The 18,011-nt window shown below is 38.9% G+C and overlaps 1 protein-coding gene across 3 annotated transcripts in view; it reads right to left on the reverse strand.

The window, feature by feature from the left end:
• SYT1 (synaptotagmin 1) overlaps nucleotides 1-18,011 on the reverse strand; it is a 507,893-nt gene that overhangs the window by 111,277 nt on the left and 378,605 nt on the right. For all 3 annotated transcript variants that reach the window (XM_084617798.1, XM_084617797.1, XM_084617796.1), the window contains 2 exons: nucleotides 4,898-5,020; nucleotides 810-977 (listed from right to left, as the gene is read on the reverse strand). In XM_084617798.1, coding sequence (XP_084473924.1) covers nucleotides 810-977; nucleotides 4,898-5,020 — 291 coding nt within the window. The remainder of the gene's footprint in view (nucleotides 1-809; nucleotides 978-4,897; nucleotides 5,021-18,011) is intronic.

An 18,011-nucleotide genomic window follows, 5' to 3' on the forward strand; every position in this document is an offset into this window, starting at 1 on the left:
TCTTTCTTGTTGAGTGATTGCATAGCCTGAGTCTCTTATTGTTCCTGTTCTCAAACTGGAGCTGTCATTATAAGACGGAGCATATACACGGAAGAGCCTAAAGTAACAGAAGTAAGACATGCATTAGGAAATCCCTTTGAAATATGTTCCCTGATTCTTCTTTATTACATTTAACTGGACTTTCAGCATGGCTAGAATTTTCTTAAGTCACTATTAATAGTGCTGCTGAAATTTTACAATCAAACCCTTAACTACATTTATTTAATATGTGCCCTGTAAACTGGGGTCATGATTTCGCCTCTTATGTAAAGTAGCATGGTAAAGCATTACTATATCAGGATATAAGAAAACCGAGCAAGAGTGATCTCTTACTTGTTCCCTTCATCCATATGCCTTGTTCATGCTTTAATTTATTTTGGAGGGGAACAAGGAGTAGTAAAGCAGAATTCATAAATCAGACTGTTGCAAAATGCTAGCTGAGTGAAATTCACATATACCTTTGTCAAAGTGTCACTCTATTTTGCAGTAGTCTCCAACTACAAGGTATGGGCCAGTCCTCCAGTTAGAATAATGGGCATAGCTTAATTGTAGTGAGTGAAGCTAAGTCTAATTATACCCTCAAAGGATCTGGCCCAATGTGACTACATTTTTCATCACAAAACTGAATCTCAAAGGTTTCTGCAAGAGAAAAATCCACTGTGCCTCAGGTCACCAACTAACAAAGACATGAGCAATACTGAGCATGAGATGAAACTTTACTCTATGTAATGAGCAAAGAAATAAGTTCCAAATAATTATCAAAGGAATACCTTGAACGTAAATTGCTCATTGAAGACAGGGTTAAGGGTCTTTCTGTGGACTTTTGTTTCATATTTCTTCTTCTTATCAGGCAGCAGGAAAACTTTCACATAGGGATCAGATGTTCCACCCATATCTAAAGCAGGGAGCTCAGCTGCCTGAATAATCCCTACCAAAAGCTGAAAGGAGAGAGAGAGAGAGAGAGAGAGAACAGAATACTGAAGAGACAAGATTTCTGTAGTCAAAAATGGAGATTTTTCGGTCATTACTACTTTTTTTTTTCGCTTGTTGCTCAGCTTTAAAAGAAAAAAGCAAACAAAAACATCTACCATCCTTTCAAGAGCCTCTCCACAAAAGGCAAACGGAGCAAAGCTATAGACTGCATAAAACCAGTTATGGAAGGAGACTGTAAGCAGTGTGTTTTTAAGCAGAAAAGAGGCTCTTTAAAGAGCAGCTGATTACAGTTAAATATGAAATTCATTTTTTTAAAAAAGACTGCAATCAAATAGGTTTCCAATTGCTATAGTTGCTTGTGCACTCGTTTTCTGTGCAGGGCACTGTGATTAGAAAATACTTTGTTAAACAATCATGAATGTGCAATTTTGACTATGAAATCTGTATTCCAAAACCATCCCCAAACTACCTAATAAAAGAAACAAGAAAGTTAAATGCAAATCTTTGGTATGGGGTAGAATTTTCACAGAAAAAGTGGGTCTTGCGATCTTCACATTTATTTCTCTGTGCAAACATGGGTCTTAGGCACTAAACAGTAATATTTTTAAAGGCATATAAGTGACTGCAAGTCAATGAGGTATAGACTCTAAGTGTCTAAATCACTTCTGAAAATAGACTCAGGTGGTAAAGGCACTTTGGCTCAGATTTTTGAAGGTATTTAGGCACTTCTGTGTGCAACACTGTAACACCTAACTGATTTAGGAGCTTAAGTCTCATTTTAAAAGGGATTTAAGCACTTATGTGCCTAAATCCCTTTTCAAAATGTGAAAGGCTCCTAAATCAATTAGGTGTTGCTACACTGAGCACAGCAATGCCTATATACCTTTAAATACCCAGGCCTAGGCACTTTCGATAATGTTACCCACAATATCTTTTTTTTTCAGTCACAGAAAGATGGATGTCCTGCTCTAGAGCTGACGATGACTATTATTTGTATTACAGTAGCCCCTAGAGAACCAGCTGAGATCAGGGCCCTACTCTGTTAAACGCTGTACATGCGGGTAGTAAAAGACACTCCCAGCACTGAAGCTCTTACAAGCTGAACAGACAACATATACAAAGGGTTAGAGAAAGGCAGTATTTGCCAACTCATTTTACAGGCAGAGAACAAAGAGTTTTTATGGCCCAGATTTTTAAAGGCATTTAGCCATCTTTGTAGACTTCATTGTAATGCCTAACTGATTTAGGAGCATAAAGGGGTTTAGGCACACAGGAGCCTAAATCTCATCGACTCAGAGTGCCTAAATCGTTTTTTGTATAAGAGATTTAGGCTCCTAAATTAGTTAAACGTTGCAACACTGTGTGCAGCAATACCTAAATACCTTAAAACTCTGGGCCTAGGTGACTTGTTCAAGGTCACAAAGGAAATGTGAGGCAAAGCTGGGACACCCAGGCAGATCCTTCTAAGTCACAATCCAGTGCCTTTACCACAAGACATTCTTTGTTCTCATAGATCAGTTATGTAAAAATTAAAAATAGGAGCTCAAGCAATTGGAACAACTACATTCTCACCTGGGAAAGTAACTGTATTCTCCCAGATTCTTCAAAGTGGGATTTATTTTTGCCTATTTTAAATTCACAATGTGTCATATGTGCTTTCCTACCTTCTTAAGCTCCATGAAGCATTTTTCCTTTACCTCTACTCGGCACTTTCCCTTCTCTTTCTCATTGCTATTCTAGATGCATAATAGTTCATAAATACATGGACAGGCTCAGAATCTACCTCAAATCTTTCATATAAAAGAGTGAAAAATGAGCCTATGACAGTTAACAGAGCGGAAAAGGAATTCACTTCCATTTTAAAAGCTTGCGCTCTAAAACACAAACATCATGCCTGAAAGAGTATTTTGGTCAGCTTGTTCCCATTTTTAACCCAGCTGAATACACCAAATGGTAATTGGGTTTCCAGTTTCCAGCTCCATGCAACTTTGCTGCACCATCACACCACTAACATCCAAGGAAGTACCAGAGCTCAGAAGGGAAATTTAATCTTAGAGTTAGGGCAGCAGAATAAAATAGGAACACACAACAAATACAATTTCGCACCTTAATTAAACATGGCACACTATCAAAGATGTGGTGTGAGGAAAAGAAATAAATGGTTTTTAATCACATTGTTTTGTTTTTGGAAAATTTAGTTCTCAAACTCAATGTGGCATTTCCTTAATAAAATTCACAAAGAAAGTTTATTTTCATCTTCTATGGGATCTCAGATCTATTTATCACAAAAGATTTGCAGCTATTCTTTCTTTTTTCTCCCTTAGATCTTCTGCCCTTTGAAGATTCTAAAGTTTCCTATGGATTTCAAGTGATGAAGACAGGCCAGGTAAAGGAGTATAGGGCAGAGAATTCTTACTACAGGGTTTGCTTGGGGAGTTGAGGAAAAAGTTCCTTCATAGGCTCTAGAAAGACTTCAGAATTCTTGTTGCTTCTGGCTTTGAAAAGCAGAAGCAGTGGCAGTTAGACGTTAGTTAAAATGATTTGGGGAATATAGTTGATAGTGCTGGGACATAGCCTTATGCAATGTCCTCCTGCAGATACAGGGAATTTCTTAATTTCTGCCTATACTCCCCCCTCCACTACTGAAACAAATATATTTTATGCCAAGAAGAGCATTGGATAAAGAATCTGAATGTATGTTAGTGGAAATAGATTGCAAACTACATATGGAAGTTAGTTTAGATGAAGAAATTTACAGGAATTTCAGTCAATATTCATTTCTTTCCCTAAATAGAGACTAATTTTTTGTTCTGACTAAAAGCCTTAAAGACAACAAACCTTTGATCTGATTTCTCAAATGAAAAGTTCACCCAAAGACAATAACTTGGAGAAGAAACATTCTTTGGAGTTTTCTGTCCCAAATAAATGAAATAGCCTTTTCAAATTAGTGTGTGCTTGTGCATATGAGCATGAAAATTGTGGAGACTGAAGAGTGCAGATACCAAACAAGGAAGCTTTGCACTCCATGCCTGGCAGAGCAGAGGAATGTGGGCAAGCTCAGGGAGTGGTGAAAGACATGAGAAGCAGGTCCATAGAAAACAGATCCACGCCCCTGAAATTCCACGTTTATGGTGGTCTGCACTGGGTCACGGCTGCTGTTCCCGTTCATAGTCTGGAGAAGCAGCCAAATCTCGATTGTATCAATTTCCAGCCTCCAAATTTCAGGTGGTGGTATTAGTGGAGATAGGAGATTTTTTTCTATCCAACTCCCTGCAGAGTTCTTAAGGGCAGAACCCTTTTATTTGGACTTCACTGACAGACTAAGGATTGATTAGCAGGCTGTACGTTTCTGCTAAACCCGACAGAACTAGATAAGAGAGCCTGGAATTCTAATTAATTAGAGAGACAGCATGGGCCAATGTATAGACCATTTCACTGGAGGTCAGGAGATTATCCTCCACTGTACCATTGACCTGCTGTGAGACTCTGGATGAGTCACTGAGCCTCTCTGTGCCTCCATTTTCCCTCCCACACTTTGTCTGTCTTGTCTGTTTAGATTATAAACTCCTTAGGGCAATGACTGTCTTACAATGCATTCATAGACTGCCTAGCACAATGGGGCCCAATCTTGATTGGAGTTTGTAGGCGATACTGTAATACAAACAGTTAACAAATGATAAATAATAAATAATAATAATAATAATAATAATAATAATAATAAGAAAAAACTTTGGCATAAAGTTTGATTAGAAATGCAGTGTACCCTTAACATAAATGGAGAAGGAATGGTTTCATAAAGCTTCACACTTGCTTTCTAATTTTCTTCAGTGCAAGCTAGAATGCTGAGTATCTACTCTGCATGTCTGTATTTTTGCAGTCTCCTTTCACCTGCACAGCAATGTATCACTGGCTGTTTGTTCCACACCTGATTGTTCTGGAAGTCATAATCCAAAGAATATTGGATTTTCCCTAGTTTTTCCTCTTCTTTGGGTTCTTCTTTATCTTCCCCATCAGTCAGCCCAGTCTCAGCATCATCATCCTTAAGGGCCTGCAAAGAAAAAACAAAACAATAATAAATATGACTAGCTTCTTCACACTAACCTAAAATAGATACTCTGTCCTCAAATCTATTGTAAAGCCATTAAAAGCAAGCATGATGTCACAAATCCATATATGCTGTTTACATATATTTACAGTATTCAAGTTGCACAAGAAAACTTTTTTTTTAAATCAGCAAGCAGCAGGGAAGCAATGGAAGTAGGAAGAAAGCTTCTTGGGACATGGCCAGCAAGAACTGTTACAAAGTCTGAAAACAGAAAGTCAATGTCAACTTGATATTTTTAAAAGTCTGCTCTGATCCAATTGCCTCTTAAAGAGGCCAAATGTGGACAAACATGCTATTCAGTAGGCAAAGTCACATTCATTCCCCTTAAAGAGATCTCAGCAATGTCAAATCTAGCTGTGCATGCTGTGAATTATTTGCAACAGAGCCACGTGTTTCTGTAGGATTACGGCTGGTAAAAAGAGTATTGAGGGTGAGGTTCTTCCTACATTTGACAGGTTGTTATTTAGGATGAATATGGAAGCAAAAGGTATCACCATGCTACTAGCAAATGCATGTTCATAGAAAAGGCCGCCACACTAGTCCCATTGTCCTTTTATTCATTCTTTATACAAAGCTAGGCTGAACCAAACTGATTTACAGGTGCACTGATTTTAATAAAGTTAGAGAGAAATATAATTTTGTCTATTACATAAAACAGCAATCTTCTTTTTAAGACTTAGCAACTATCTTAGATGCCACACAAGAGAAAAATACAATTTGAAAACATCCTTTTGTGCTGTACCAGAAAGCAGAAGTATTCTTGTTGCAAAGGAATACATACAATTATTAAAACATATTAAAAGTGCCCCATCTTGCAAACTTTTGCCTGAGGGAGAACTACATGATGGGGCTCAGGGTAATGAGCCAAATATTAAAATGAAATTATTAAAATTTCCTCATAAGCATGAAAATAATATCAAGAGCACAAGGGCAAAGAATTAAACACTGAATACTTACCTGGAATTGATATGAGAAAATTGCATTCATCATAGATTTACACTCTTGCATGTACCTTTTAGGGAGTGCTTGAAAAGCTTCTGAAATTTCTATAATGCGCCAAAAGCCAGTGATTACGGAGAAGACAACATACACTGATCTTACTTCCATTGAAGCGAATGGGAGTTTAGTTTTTTTTACTTCGATGTGAAGAAGATTTAGCTCAGAAAGTCAAATAATAAGGACCTGTTCCAACTATCCTTGTTTTTGTTAGTTCTAACCTCTTTACTGCATATATAGGATATATGTCAGCACTTGAACTTTAGAAAGAGGGACTGGTGGGAAATAAAAATAGGGTTGTACCTTTCAACTCCTTTAAAATATTGGACTAAGATTTCTGGAGGGTAAAATGTTAAATGTTTTGCTAAAAATTAGAGACTGTTCTTTTTACCTAGGGATAGTTGGCATGTTTGCTCCAGTAGATTGTATGAATATATAGTTTCAGAGTAGCAGCCATGTTAGTCTGTATTTGCAAAAAGAAAAGGAGTACTTGTGGCACCTTAGAGACTAACAAATTTATTTGAGCATAAGCTTTCATGAGCTACAGCTCACTTCATCGGATGCATTCAACTGAATGAAGTGAGCTGTAGCTCACGAAAGCTTATGCTCAAATAAATTTGTTAGTCTCTAAGGTGCCACAAGTACTCCTTTTCTTTTTATGAATATATAGTGTTATATTTGCAAATTTTATCAGCATGAAAGTGGCATTCCAGCAGCGAGATCGTTCTTTCTGACCTTGGGTCAGAAATTCAGGAGACTTATAAAACTTTGAGAATAGGATCAAGTGCGTTGATTTTACCAAGGTCAGGAGAAGAGGAGGGACAGGATGTTACCATAGCAAGCTGCATACAATAATTTTTATCTTTAAGGAAGGAATTTGCTTTTAAATCAAAGGTTGGTACTTTAATAGAATCTGGGTCAAAAGAAGTTGGCACAGAAGTTGCTCATGTGATGCATCTACTCTGTTCCAAAGAGGAAGCAGCACTGGATTGCGTCAAAGTAGTTGAAGCACCACCTAGGGATTTTCATTTTATGTTGAGGTTCTTTGGAAAGGGAATATTTAAAGGAAATGTACTGTGACCCTCCTGGTCTTTTTCGTCTTTTTTTTTTTCAACTGATCGTAGTGTTTTAGTTTTTAGGTCCAATATATTGTGATCGAGCATGCCTGCAAACTATTTTAGATTGTTTTTAGAACTATTAAAAAGTTTATAATTATAATTTCTCTTCCTCTTCAAGCTTGTACAATTGATTTCATGGTGCTCCGGCAGCACGGGTTTACAGGGAGAGGGATGTAAAAAGTTTCTCTAATAATTTTTTAAAGGCCATTAAATATTTTAAAATTTGTTTTTCTGTAAAATATCCAGCATAAATAGAATACGTTGTGGTGTGGTTGTTGGGATGGGTTTTATTTGTACTCATTTGGGATGACTTCGTAATTCACTCATGAGATTTCACCATTTCTGAGTAATGTTCACAAAAAACAATAAAATCATGGTATCATATCATCATATGTATGTTTTTTACGTATTTGTGTGTGCACATATATGTAAACATGCAGAGCAGTGCAAAAAAATTCCTGTGTTAGTGCAACATAAAGGTGAAAGGTTTCACACTCATGTCACAAAAAGTTAGGAAATGCAAAAGTTAAGGTTGCAGCCACAACATAAGTCACCCCACTATATATCTTGTATGTTTTACAGTAAACTCTGATGATTACTGGATTACAAGGATTGTTGACAAATGTGTTATTTGATCCATATTTGAATGGCCATTGTAACTAGTTCTAGCCAGTGGTGCAGACATCAATTAACATATGCCACTCTGATTTCCGTTTCTGTGCCATGTTTTAGTTAACTCTTTTTAAAGCTCTTCTGCTGTTTAAGTGCCTTCCAGAAAACTACAATAGAGCAATTCAAGTCAGAGAGTGAGTGACAGTCACAGCGTGCTTGTTCTTTCCTCATTTCCATAGCACAGTGGATTTGTACACGTCTATTTCCTTGTGCATCGCTGTAAACAAAGATCCTTCCTCATTTTCAGTAGTCTCATCTCTTCTCGATTCCCTCAGTGCTAGAAAAACTTGGGAAGAGTCAGAATTCTATAGGGTTCAACGAAGAGTGTTTCTTGAATTTTTCCTCATGGAGGCCTTGCTCCCCAACAGGCCTTTTTCATGTGCAGACAGGAGTCAATCTGCAGGGACAGCTGTTCTTCTGCTGGTTCTCCTGTCCTTCCTTCCCTCACAGCATAGCCCCCATCAGGGCCAAGCTCCCATTATGATTGGGTTACCCTGTAACTTCTCAGCATTAGCCACAAAGAGGACCCTAAAGGACTAATACAGTCCCAGGCTCTATTTACTACTCCCAGAATTTCACATGGAAACTCTGAAGGTCTACAAGGGACTGAGCACAGTGGGTCCTCTGATCCGCCTCAACTTCCTGAATCTCTATCAACACGGAGCTGAGCCACGAGAGCCACAAAATGGGAAAATACTGCAGCAGGGGTGGTCATCCTCCCCCTTCTATATTGAAAGGTAGAGGAATCATGTATGAGGGATCTCCATGCAAAGATCCATGAAGACGTCTCCAGCCCCTTATGCATCTGGTCTCCGTTATCTTACAGCATTGCATTTGCTACCTCCTCAGTAATTTCACTATGACCTAGCTAGGGCTCCAAATAGGCGAAACTGTTTCAGTGCCTTTGTAGAGGGATATTTTCATCAATAGTGTCCTCAGGATTGTTTCCACCCACTAAGTGGACCATGAATTCATGCTTCAAGAAACGGATAACAATAGCAACCATGAAAACAACCTGGTAGTGAAAACAAAATAAAATCATGTAGAGTACAGTCTGTAAGTCTACCTGCCAAGCAACATTCATTGCAGTCTGAATTCCACCCAAGGCTATCCCATCAGCCAACCTTTTCGTTCATAGGGTGAAAAATGGGGTTATTTTTAATGCCTGCATGCTGCTCTGGCCTCAGGATTGTGCAAAGCTTGTTGAGTGTGCAGGCAGGAAAACAATATTCATATTATAAAGAGAAAATTCTGTGCTTTGTCCAACAATGCAGTTTGTCACAAGGGCAATCCCCTCCTTTTCCCAAATTTGATGGCCAAGCTCCATCCCTCTCTTTTATTTTAAGCCAAACTCAAGTGCAATCATTCAGGCTTGTTTTTTCTAACCTCCACAGGTGTATTGAATTTCCAAAGAAAACAATAAGAAACTGCTGAAATCCCCACAATGTGAGTACATATCTTATTAGTTCCACACACATTCAAGAACAGCATAGCTGTGACCCCCCAATCTTTTATTCCATAGGGACAGGAGGACCTTTAAAAGTTACTGGCTGATTTCCCATCATCCACCAAAAAAACAGCCTGGTCTCCTCGCTATTGTAACTACATCCGCTTATCAGAGTCCCTCAGAAGGAGAGGCAAGTCTCATTCTTCCAGCATCTGCTTTCTCTCCATGAATTCATTAAAAACCCATTTTGTGTCACAGTTTCCAGTGGCTGAGCCAGGCTTTGGTTACTGTGAAATCTACTTTATCCATTACTGCTGCAAGACTGTTGTCCTGCATCAGCACTAGGCCATAGCGACGCATGTAATGAGCTGTGTCCAGCATGGGGTGTTTTGACATCACTTTCTCCCTTGTTATCCAGGTTTTAAATGGACAGCCAGTTACTCAAAATGTTTTGGTTTTGAGGAGTGTTGTGAGTTTAGACAAGGCTTTTGCAGTGTTTCATTAGTTCTCACTGGCTCGTTTGGGTATTGTTTGTGGCCATATTGCCACCTTTGGTGCAATCTGAACATGGACTCTACTAAGCGTGGGAGATATGGCACTGTTAGCTCCCCACAAGCAGCCCCTTTATCTGCAGCCAGTATCAGTGTGCTGAAATTGAACATGATAATCTAAATTAATCGTTATAACCACAATAGGTCACTATATCCAATTTGGACTGTATGCATTTTACAGTGCAATTAACATAAGCATAGCCAGCCTTATGAAATGTGAAGCCCCAGGTTGCTATAAAGGCTAAAATCAGGCAATGAATTGTCTTCCCCTTTGGCATAATTGCTTGAGATAGCGATTGGACTATATTCGGAGCTGCAGAGTGGAACTACCAGAGAGAGCATTTGCTATGCTTGTGTTTAAAGCGGATCTTGATATTAATTTTTGGATTTCCTGATTTTTGAGATTTTAACTGTGTTGTCTTAATAATGCATCAATGAAGGCCTTTGCATTTATATTCCTCAGTTTTGTGCTTATTTTTAAAGAGAAAATGCCTTTGCTTAACAATATTAACCTTTGAATAGTCACACAATGCACAGTCAACCTGTGGAACTCTTTGCCAGAGGATGTTGTGAAGACCAAAACTATAACAGGGTTCAAAAAAGAACTAGATAAATTCATGGAGGATAGGTCCATCAATGGCTATTAGCCAGGATGGGCAGGGATGGTGTCCCTAGCCTCTGTTTGCCAGAACTGGGAATGAAGGATAGAGGATGGATCACTTGATGTTTACCTGTTCTGTTCATTCTCTCTGGGGCACCTGGCATTGGTCACTGTTGGAAAACAGGATGCAGGCTAGATGAACCTTTGGTCTGACCCAGTATGGCCATTCTTATGTTCTTAATAATAATAACAGCAGCATCTGTTATATTGTTCATAATTTTGTAGGTTCAATAACATTATTATGGACTGCAAATATCTTGCTGGGGGCAGCTCTCCCTAAACATGCTCAGAAGTCCTATCTCAACAGCTATTTTTTAAAATTCCCCGTGTCCAAACATACCAATAGGATGTTGGCAAATGTCAAACTTCAACCTTTTTTGGTGTGGCTTTGGTTAAAAAAAGTGTGCACAGAAATGTTTAGAATGGGAAAAGTATGCCTTTTCCACTGTACCATAACTCAAATATGGTCCAGAAAAAATCATTTTTGGGCAGAGACCAAACATGGAAAATTTCAGCCTAAAAATTTTGGAGAGTTACTGGCCAGATACATTTGCTTGAGTTCTCTCTCTATGGATTTGCTATAACACTCAGCACTGTAGTATCGGAGTGCTTTTCCTGTATAACAACTGAAAGCTTGACTGTGCCATTTAGGCACAGCCCATACAACTAAGAGGTGATGGGGAGCTGCATCTTTCAGGACCACTAGGAAGCATTCTGCTTCAGGGAACAGCTACCTGAACCTGTGTGTTCAGGAAGAATCTGGGGACTGCTACTATACCCCTCTAGGTGTGAAGCTTACTCCTCTCCCTCCTCTGCCTGGCCAACCCTACTGGCTAGTTTGTCGTGAGGGGGAAGGATAGAGACATGGTCTGATTTTCTCCCTTCCCCTTTGGGGCACAGAGCACCCCGAGGGAGTAACGAGGCAGTAGGCCCTTTGTATCAAAGAGTGAAGAGGCTGCAATTCTGCCTGTCCTTTGTGAGGACTATGCAATGGGAAAGGCTCCTCGCATGCTCCCCAACCGCTATGGTGCACTCGTTAAGGGCCGAGTAGAATTTGGTCTTGAATAAGGAGCTCAGAGGTTGGTCTACTGAGTAAGTGAAAACAAGGTATTATAATTGAAACTAGTATGCAACTGCTTTACCTCAGAAAGTAACAGATCTAAGATAATTTTACATTAGAGTATAAATTATAACTTAAAATCATTCTAACTGTAAAAGAACTTCCTAAAAAATTAATAAATGAATTTTACTAGTAAAAATGTAAAGGATGTTGAATAAGGGCATTCTAGAAGTCTGCATTAGTTTGAATTAGTGTGGACCAGTAAGTTATAGAGAGGTCATGTGCTGGTCAGAAGACATTAAAGAGGGAAACAGTCTACACCACAGAATGGGAAATGGCCTACCTCATAGCAGTGAAGCAGATCATTATCAGATAAAGAAACTTTACTCAGAGGAGTCCAGTTTGGAAAAGGGATCACAGAAGAGAAGGCTAGTGTCAGCTGGAGAACCTTTGTTCCAGAAATCCGGTTGCCTGACAGTTGACTTTTTTGCTGGGCACTATCGGCCCTCAGGTGAAATCCTGGCTCTACTGAAGTCAATGGGAGTTTTGTGACTCCTCATTGGGACTGGGATTTGATGCTTGCTTTTTTTGTGGGTTAATGTACATTATTTTGCACTGTTTCGTAGATAGCTGAAGGCATCTAGCATTAAAAAGCTCATTCCTTCAGCATATTTTGTTTCCATGCGGACAAAGAGTTTTATAGCCCATAAGAATATGGAGTTAGTTTAACTAATCAGTTACACACTGAAGGGTGGTGAAGTGACGTTACCATTGTATAATTTAATGAGTTTAATGGAGTAAATATCTCCTAGCTGTTAAACATTAATTAAACATGGTAGCGTTCTTTGACATGCTTCCAATTCCTTGTACAGTGCCAGTTAGACGGTCAAAACAGCAGGGTCTCAATGCATGAATGAGATGATGGTGGTCACAGTGGGGAGGGATTTATTAGAGGTTTATTAGGAATTGGGGAACATTTGGGAAAGGAGGAGCCTATACAGGAAGGATGGACTCCTCCTAAACCAATATGGAACCGGATTGCTGGCATATAAAATTAAAAAGGTCATAGAGGAATTTTTAAACTAAGGGCTGGGGGAAAGCCAACAATTGCAGTGTAGCACATGGTTCAGACAGATACATCCCATCGGAACGGGGATACTTTATATTATAGTAAAGAGGAGAGGATAGAAGTAGATAAAATACAGGTAAGAACCAAAGAGAAGCAGTCAAATGAAAAAGAGCTCCTTTCAATTACATCACAGGAAGGCAGACAAGTAAATATTGACAAATTTTGTAAGTGCTTGTATATAAACACAAGAAGGCTAAATACTAAATTGTGTGGACTTGAGTGCCTGGTATTAAAAGAGGACACTGATATAAATAACAGGCATCAAAGAAACTTGCTGGAATGATGATATTGTAATAACATGGTACAAAATATATAGGAATGACAGAGTAGGTGTGATTGTGGGGGTCAGCACATTATATGTGAAAGAAAACAGAGTCAAATATAGGAAAAATCTTAAGTGAATGAAACAGTACCATAGAATCTTTAGTAATTCCATGTTTGAATAATAAGAATACAGCAGTAGGAGTATATTACCAACCATCTGACCAGAATGGGGACAGTGATTGTGAAATGCGTAGGGAGATTAGAGAGGCTACAAAGACAGAAAATTTAATAATAATGGAGGATTTCAACTATCTTGATATTGACTGGGCACATGTCACCTCAGGATGGGATACAGAGATCAAATTTCTAAATACCATTAATGACTACTCCTTGGAGCTGCTTGTCCTGGAACTCACAAAGGGAAAGGCAATTCTTGATTTAGTCTTAAGTGGAGCACACCATCTGTTCCAAGGAGTGAATATAGCTGAACATCTTGGTAATACGGACCATTAAGTAATTACATTTAACATCCTTGTAAAGGGGAAAATGCAAAAGAAACCCACCACGGCAGCATTTAACTTCAAAAAGGGGAACTACACAAAAACAAGGAAGCTCAAACTAAATGTACACCCCAAATAAAAACAAAACAAAACAAAACAGTAAGAAGACCAAAAATGTGCCACAGCATAGTAAAAGAGGTGGTTAGAGGCAAAAGGCAGCCTTTAAAAATTGGAAGTCAAATCCTACTGAGGAAAATAGAAAGGAACATAAACTCGGGCAAGCAAACTGTAAAAATATAATTAGGCAGGCCAAGAAAGTATTTGAAGGGCAACTAGCAAAAGAAACAAAAACGAAAAAGCAGTTATATTTTAAGTACATCAGAAGCCTGCCAAGCAATCACTGGGGCCAATGGACAATCAAGCTGCTAAAGGAGCACTCGAGGAAGACAAGGCTATCACAGAGAATCTGTTAAATGAATTATTTGCATCAGTCTTTACTGCAGAGGATGTGAAGAATATTCCTACACCTCAGCCATTCATTTTAGGTGATAAAGCTGAGAAACTGTCCCAGACTGAGGTGTCAGTAGAAGAGGTTTTGGAACAAATAAATAAATTAATCAGTAATAAATCTCCAGGATTAGATGTATTCACCCAAGAGTTCTGAAGGAACTCAAATATAAAATTGCAGCACTACTAATTGTGGTATGTAACTTATTGCTTACATCAGTCTCTGTATCAAATGACTGGACTGTTAATATAATGCCAACTTTGGAAAAAGGCTCCAGAGGTGATCCTGGTGATTACAGGCCAGTAATGCTAAACTCAGTACCAGGAAAATTGGCTGAAATTATAGCAAAGTATAGTATAGAATTATCAGGTGTATAGATGAACAAGATATATTGGGAAAGAGTCAATACAGCTTTTGTAAAGGGAAATCGTCTCTCACCAATCTATCAGAATTCTTTGAGTGTGTCAACAGGCATGTGGACAAGGGTGATCCAGTTGATATAGTATTCTTGGACTTTCAGAAAGCCTTTGACAATGTCCCACACTAAAGATTCTTAAGTATAGTAAGCAGTCATAGGATAAGAGGGAAGGTCCTCTCATAAATTACTGATTAAAAAATAGGAAACAAAGGGCAGGAATAAATTATCAGTTTTCACAATGGAAAGAGGTAAATAGTGGGGTCCCTCAAGGATCTGTACTGGGACTTGTTCTGTTCAACCTATTCATAAATGATTTGGAAAAGGGGTTAAACAGTGACATGGCAAAGTTAGCAGATGATACTAAATTACTCAAGATAATTAAGTCCAAAGCTGACTGCAAAGAATTACAAAGGGATCTCACAAACTGGGTGACAAAATGGAAGATGAAATTCAAGGTTGATAAGTGCAAAGTAATGCACGTTGGAAAATATAATCCTAACTATACATACTAAATGGTGGGTTCTAAATTAGCTGTTACCATTCAAGAAAGATCTTGGAGTCACTGTGGATAGTTCTCTGAAAATATCTGCTCAATGTGCAGCAACAGTTAAAAAAGCCAACAGGAACCATTCAGAAAGTGATAGATAAGATAGAAAATATCATAATTGTGGCAAATTGCTGGCACTACTTTGATGGGTCTCGCACTTTCTCTTCTTGGGGAGGATTCAGGACACCATTTCTCGCCCCTGAACTGGGGTATTAACTGCCTCACTAGTGTCCTAGAGGAGGGGAGTGGAGTGGGAGGGACCCGGGCCCGCCCCTCTACTCCAGGTCCCAGCCCAGGGGCCTGACGGATAGCGGTAAACTGCTTGAACTAGTGGTTCCTTCCCCTGGACTACTTCCCTCTCCTGCCCTTCAAATTGTGGGACTTCCTGCCCTCCCTCTGCACAAACCAGGTGTCCCTTTACCTAGGGTCTTGGTCTTCTTAGCCCACCGCAGCTCTTCTCCAAACTCTCTTCTGCTTCCCTCCAAATTGCTCTCTGCTCTAACACCAATCCACTCTGCTTCAACTCCTTTCCTTGTCTGAGTGAAGCGGGGGGCGGGGAGGATTATTAGGTGACTGGCTTCAGGTGCTTTAATTGGCTTCAGGTGCTTTAATTAATCTATAGAAAACTTTCTTCCCTCTACAGGGAACAAGGCTCCCTTCTAACACTCTCCTGCTGCCCTCTGGCCATGCTGTATCACACACTATATACATTTGTGATACACCCACACCTTGAATACTGCATGCAGTTCGGTTGCCCCATCTCTAAAGAGATATACTAGAATTGGAAAAGGTACAGAAAAGGGAAAGAAAAATGATCCAGGTTATGGAATGGCTTCCATACAAAGAGCCCTGAAAGATGGGAATTGTTCAGTTTTGAAAAGAGGTGACGAAGCGGAGAGACAACAGAGGTCAATAAAATCATGGATGGTTTGTGAAGAAAGTGAATAGGGAAGGGTAATTTACCCCTTCAAGTAACACGAGAACTAATGATCACCTAATGAAATTAATTGGCAGCAGGTTTAAAACCTACATAAGGAAGTACCTCATACAATGCACTATCAACCTGTGGAATTCATTGCCAATAGATGATGTGAAGGCTAAAAATATAACTGGGTTAAAAAATTATACAAGTTCATTTAGGATAGGTCCATCATTCCCCCTGAAGCATCTGGCACTGTCCACTGTTGAAAGACAGGACACTGGGCAAGATGAACCATTGGCCTGGCAAAGTATGGCCGTTCTTATGTTCTTAAGCGATTTACCCATGGTCACACAGGGAGTCAATGGCAGGACTGGGTATGGAATCCATACAGCCTGATTTCCAATCTCCTGCTTTAGCTAATACACAAACTCCCCCCAAGATAAAAATCTCTCACAAATAGCAGTATTTCAGCCTGATGCAATTAGAAATGTCTGAGATATTAAATCTCCTTCTCCACAAATGCTCTGTGACCCAATAAAAGGTGCAGACCATCACAGCAATTATTCTCCAAGAAACAGGGCTGAATTTTTGATAATTTTTCAGTGCCACTGTTCATCACAGAAGTGATTAAGTCTATTCCTTTCCCAAAGGCTGAGCGTAAGCAAGAAATTTGCTGTACCAATGAATTAAATTCAGACCCATTAAATCAGCAGCTATTATAGTGTCTCTAGAGCTGGATGTTTTTCTACAGATAAAAAAAAACTGCAGGAGAAAATTATGGGAGATTGGTAGAGACTGGAAGATAGGTAGAGACTGATAAACTGCAGCACAGAAAACTGTGATAGGGCTATCTTTAAAAATTGCTGGACTCAGTCTGCATCCAGGTTCACCAGTGTAACTCTGGAAATACACCACTGAAATCAATCTGGTGTGGAGTAGACTTTGGCTGACAGCTTGAAGTGTACTCACTGTATTAAGACTACAAAATAATGAGAATAAAGTAATAGCATGAGATGCTGATTATTTTAGCACCAGTAGAAAGAGACCATTTTGTTTTTGGTGTTTTTGAATATTTTTCTGTTTTGGTCTAGATTTGATACAGTGAAAATGCATATTAAAAAGAAATAAAAACAGTCCATTTCTTTTTTGCGTATATCAATTTTAAACTTGAGCTTTCTAGTACATTTTGACTCAATATATTTTAAGTATGGAGAAAATGACAACCTTTTATCCCATAAAAAAATCAATTTAGTTCAGCCTTTTGATGTGTCAAAGCTATGTAAAAATCTTCACTGAGGAGCCACAGCTGTCAAGAGACTAAATATATCAGAGCTTTAGATTAGGCGTGTCCAAATAGCAAAATAAACCTACCGCAAGTGACAATCCAGAACAGTCATGAGACACAACATAGATAAGGATGACATAGAAGGAAGAAATAAAAATTAAAATATCCACACACAAACATTAGTAGAAACCAAGGAGAAATGACCTTTTTCCACAGATAATATATTCTTTATTCACCTCCTTTACACAAGAAAGGCCTGATCCTGCAACCTTTACTCATGCGATTGGTCTTGCTGGAGCAGATAGCTCTACTTGCATGAATAAGAATTACTCTCATGAGTAAGGGTTTCAAGATCAGGACCCTAATGTGTACTTCAACTATTCTTCCTTGTCACAGCAACATTTATTCAAAATATCATATTAAAATTATGTTAAGGAAAAAGAACATGCTGAAAAATGATGCATCTATCTGAATACTGGATATTACACAATTCAGTGTCTAACAGTTACCAGTGCTAAGGCTAAAGTTCTGACTCTGCAATCAGATCTACTAGCATGGACCCCAATGACCATGCAGAGCCTCACTGGCTTCAGAGGGGCTCTAGGTGTTCACAGGGCTGCTACCAGGAGGATCAGAGCTTAGAGTCAGTGGAATGTTATTGGTTTTAATGACTATTTATTGGAAGAAGAAAAAAAGAAGCTACTTTGAGGGCCCAATCCTTTAGCTCTATCAAGTGGAATAATTCCCAGTGAAGTTAATGGGACTTCTGTATGCACTATGGACTGGAACTTGCAGGCTGCTTATTGCCTACCAAGAGATACTGAGCACTCAACTTCCACTGAAATCAAAGGGAGCT

This window comes from Lepidochelys olivacea (genome assembly GCF_965140295.1).
Source record: "Lepidochelys olivacea isolate rLepOli2 genome assembly, chromosome: 1".
Classification (NCBI taxonomy): Eukaryota; Metazoa; Chordata; order Testudines; family Cheloniidae; genus Lepidochelys; species Lepidochelys olivacea.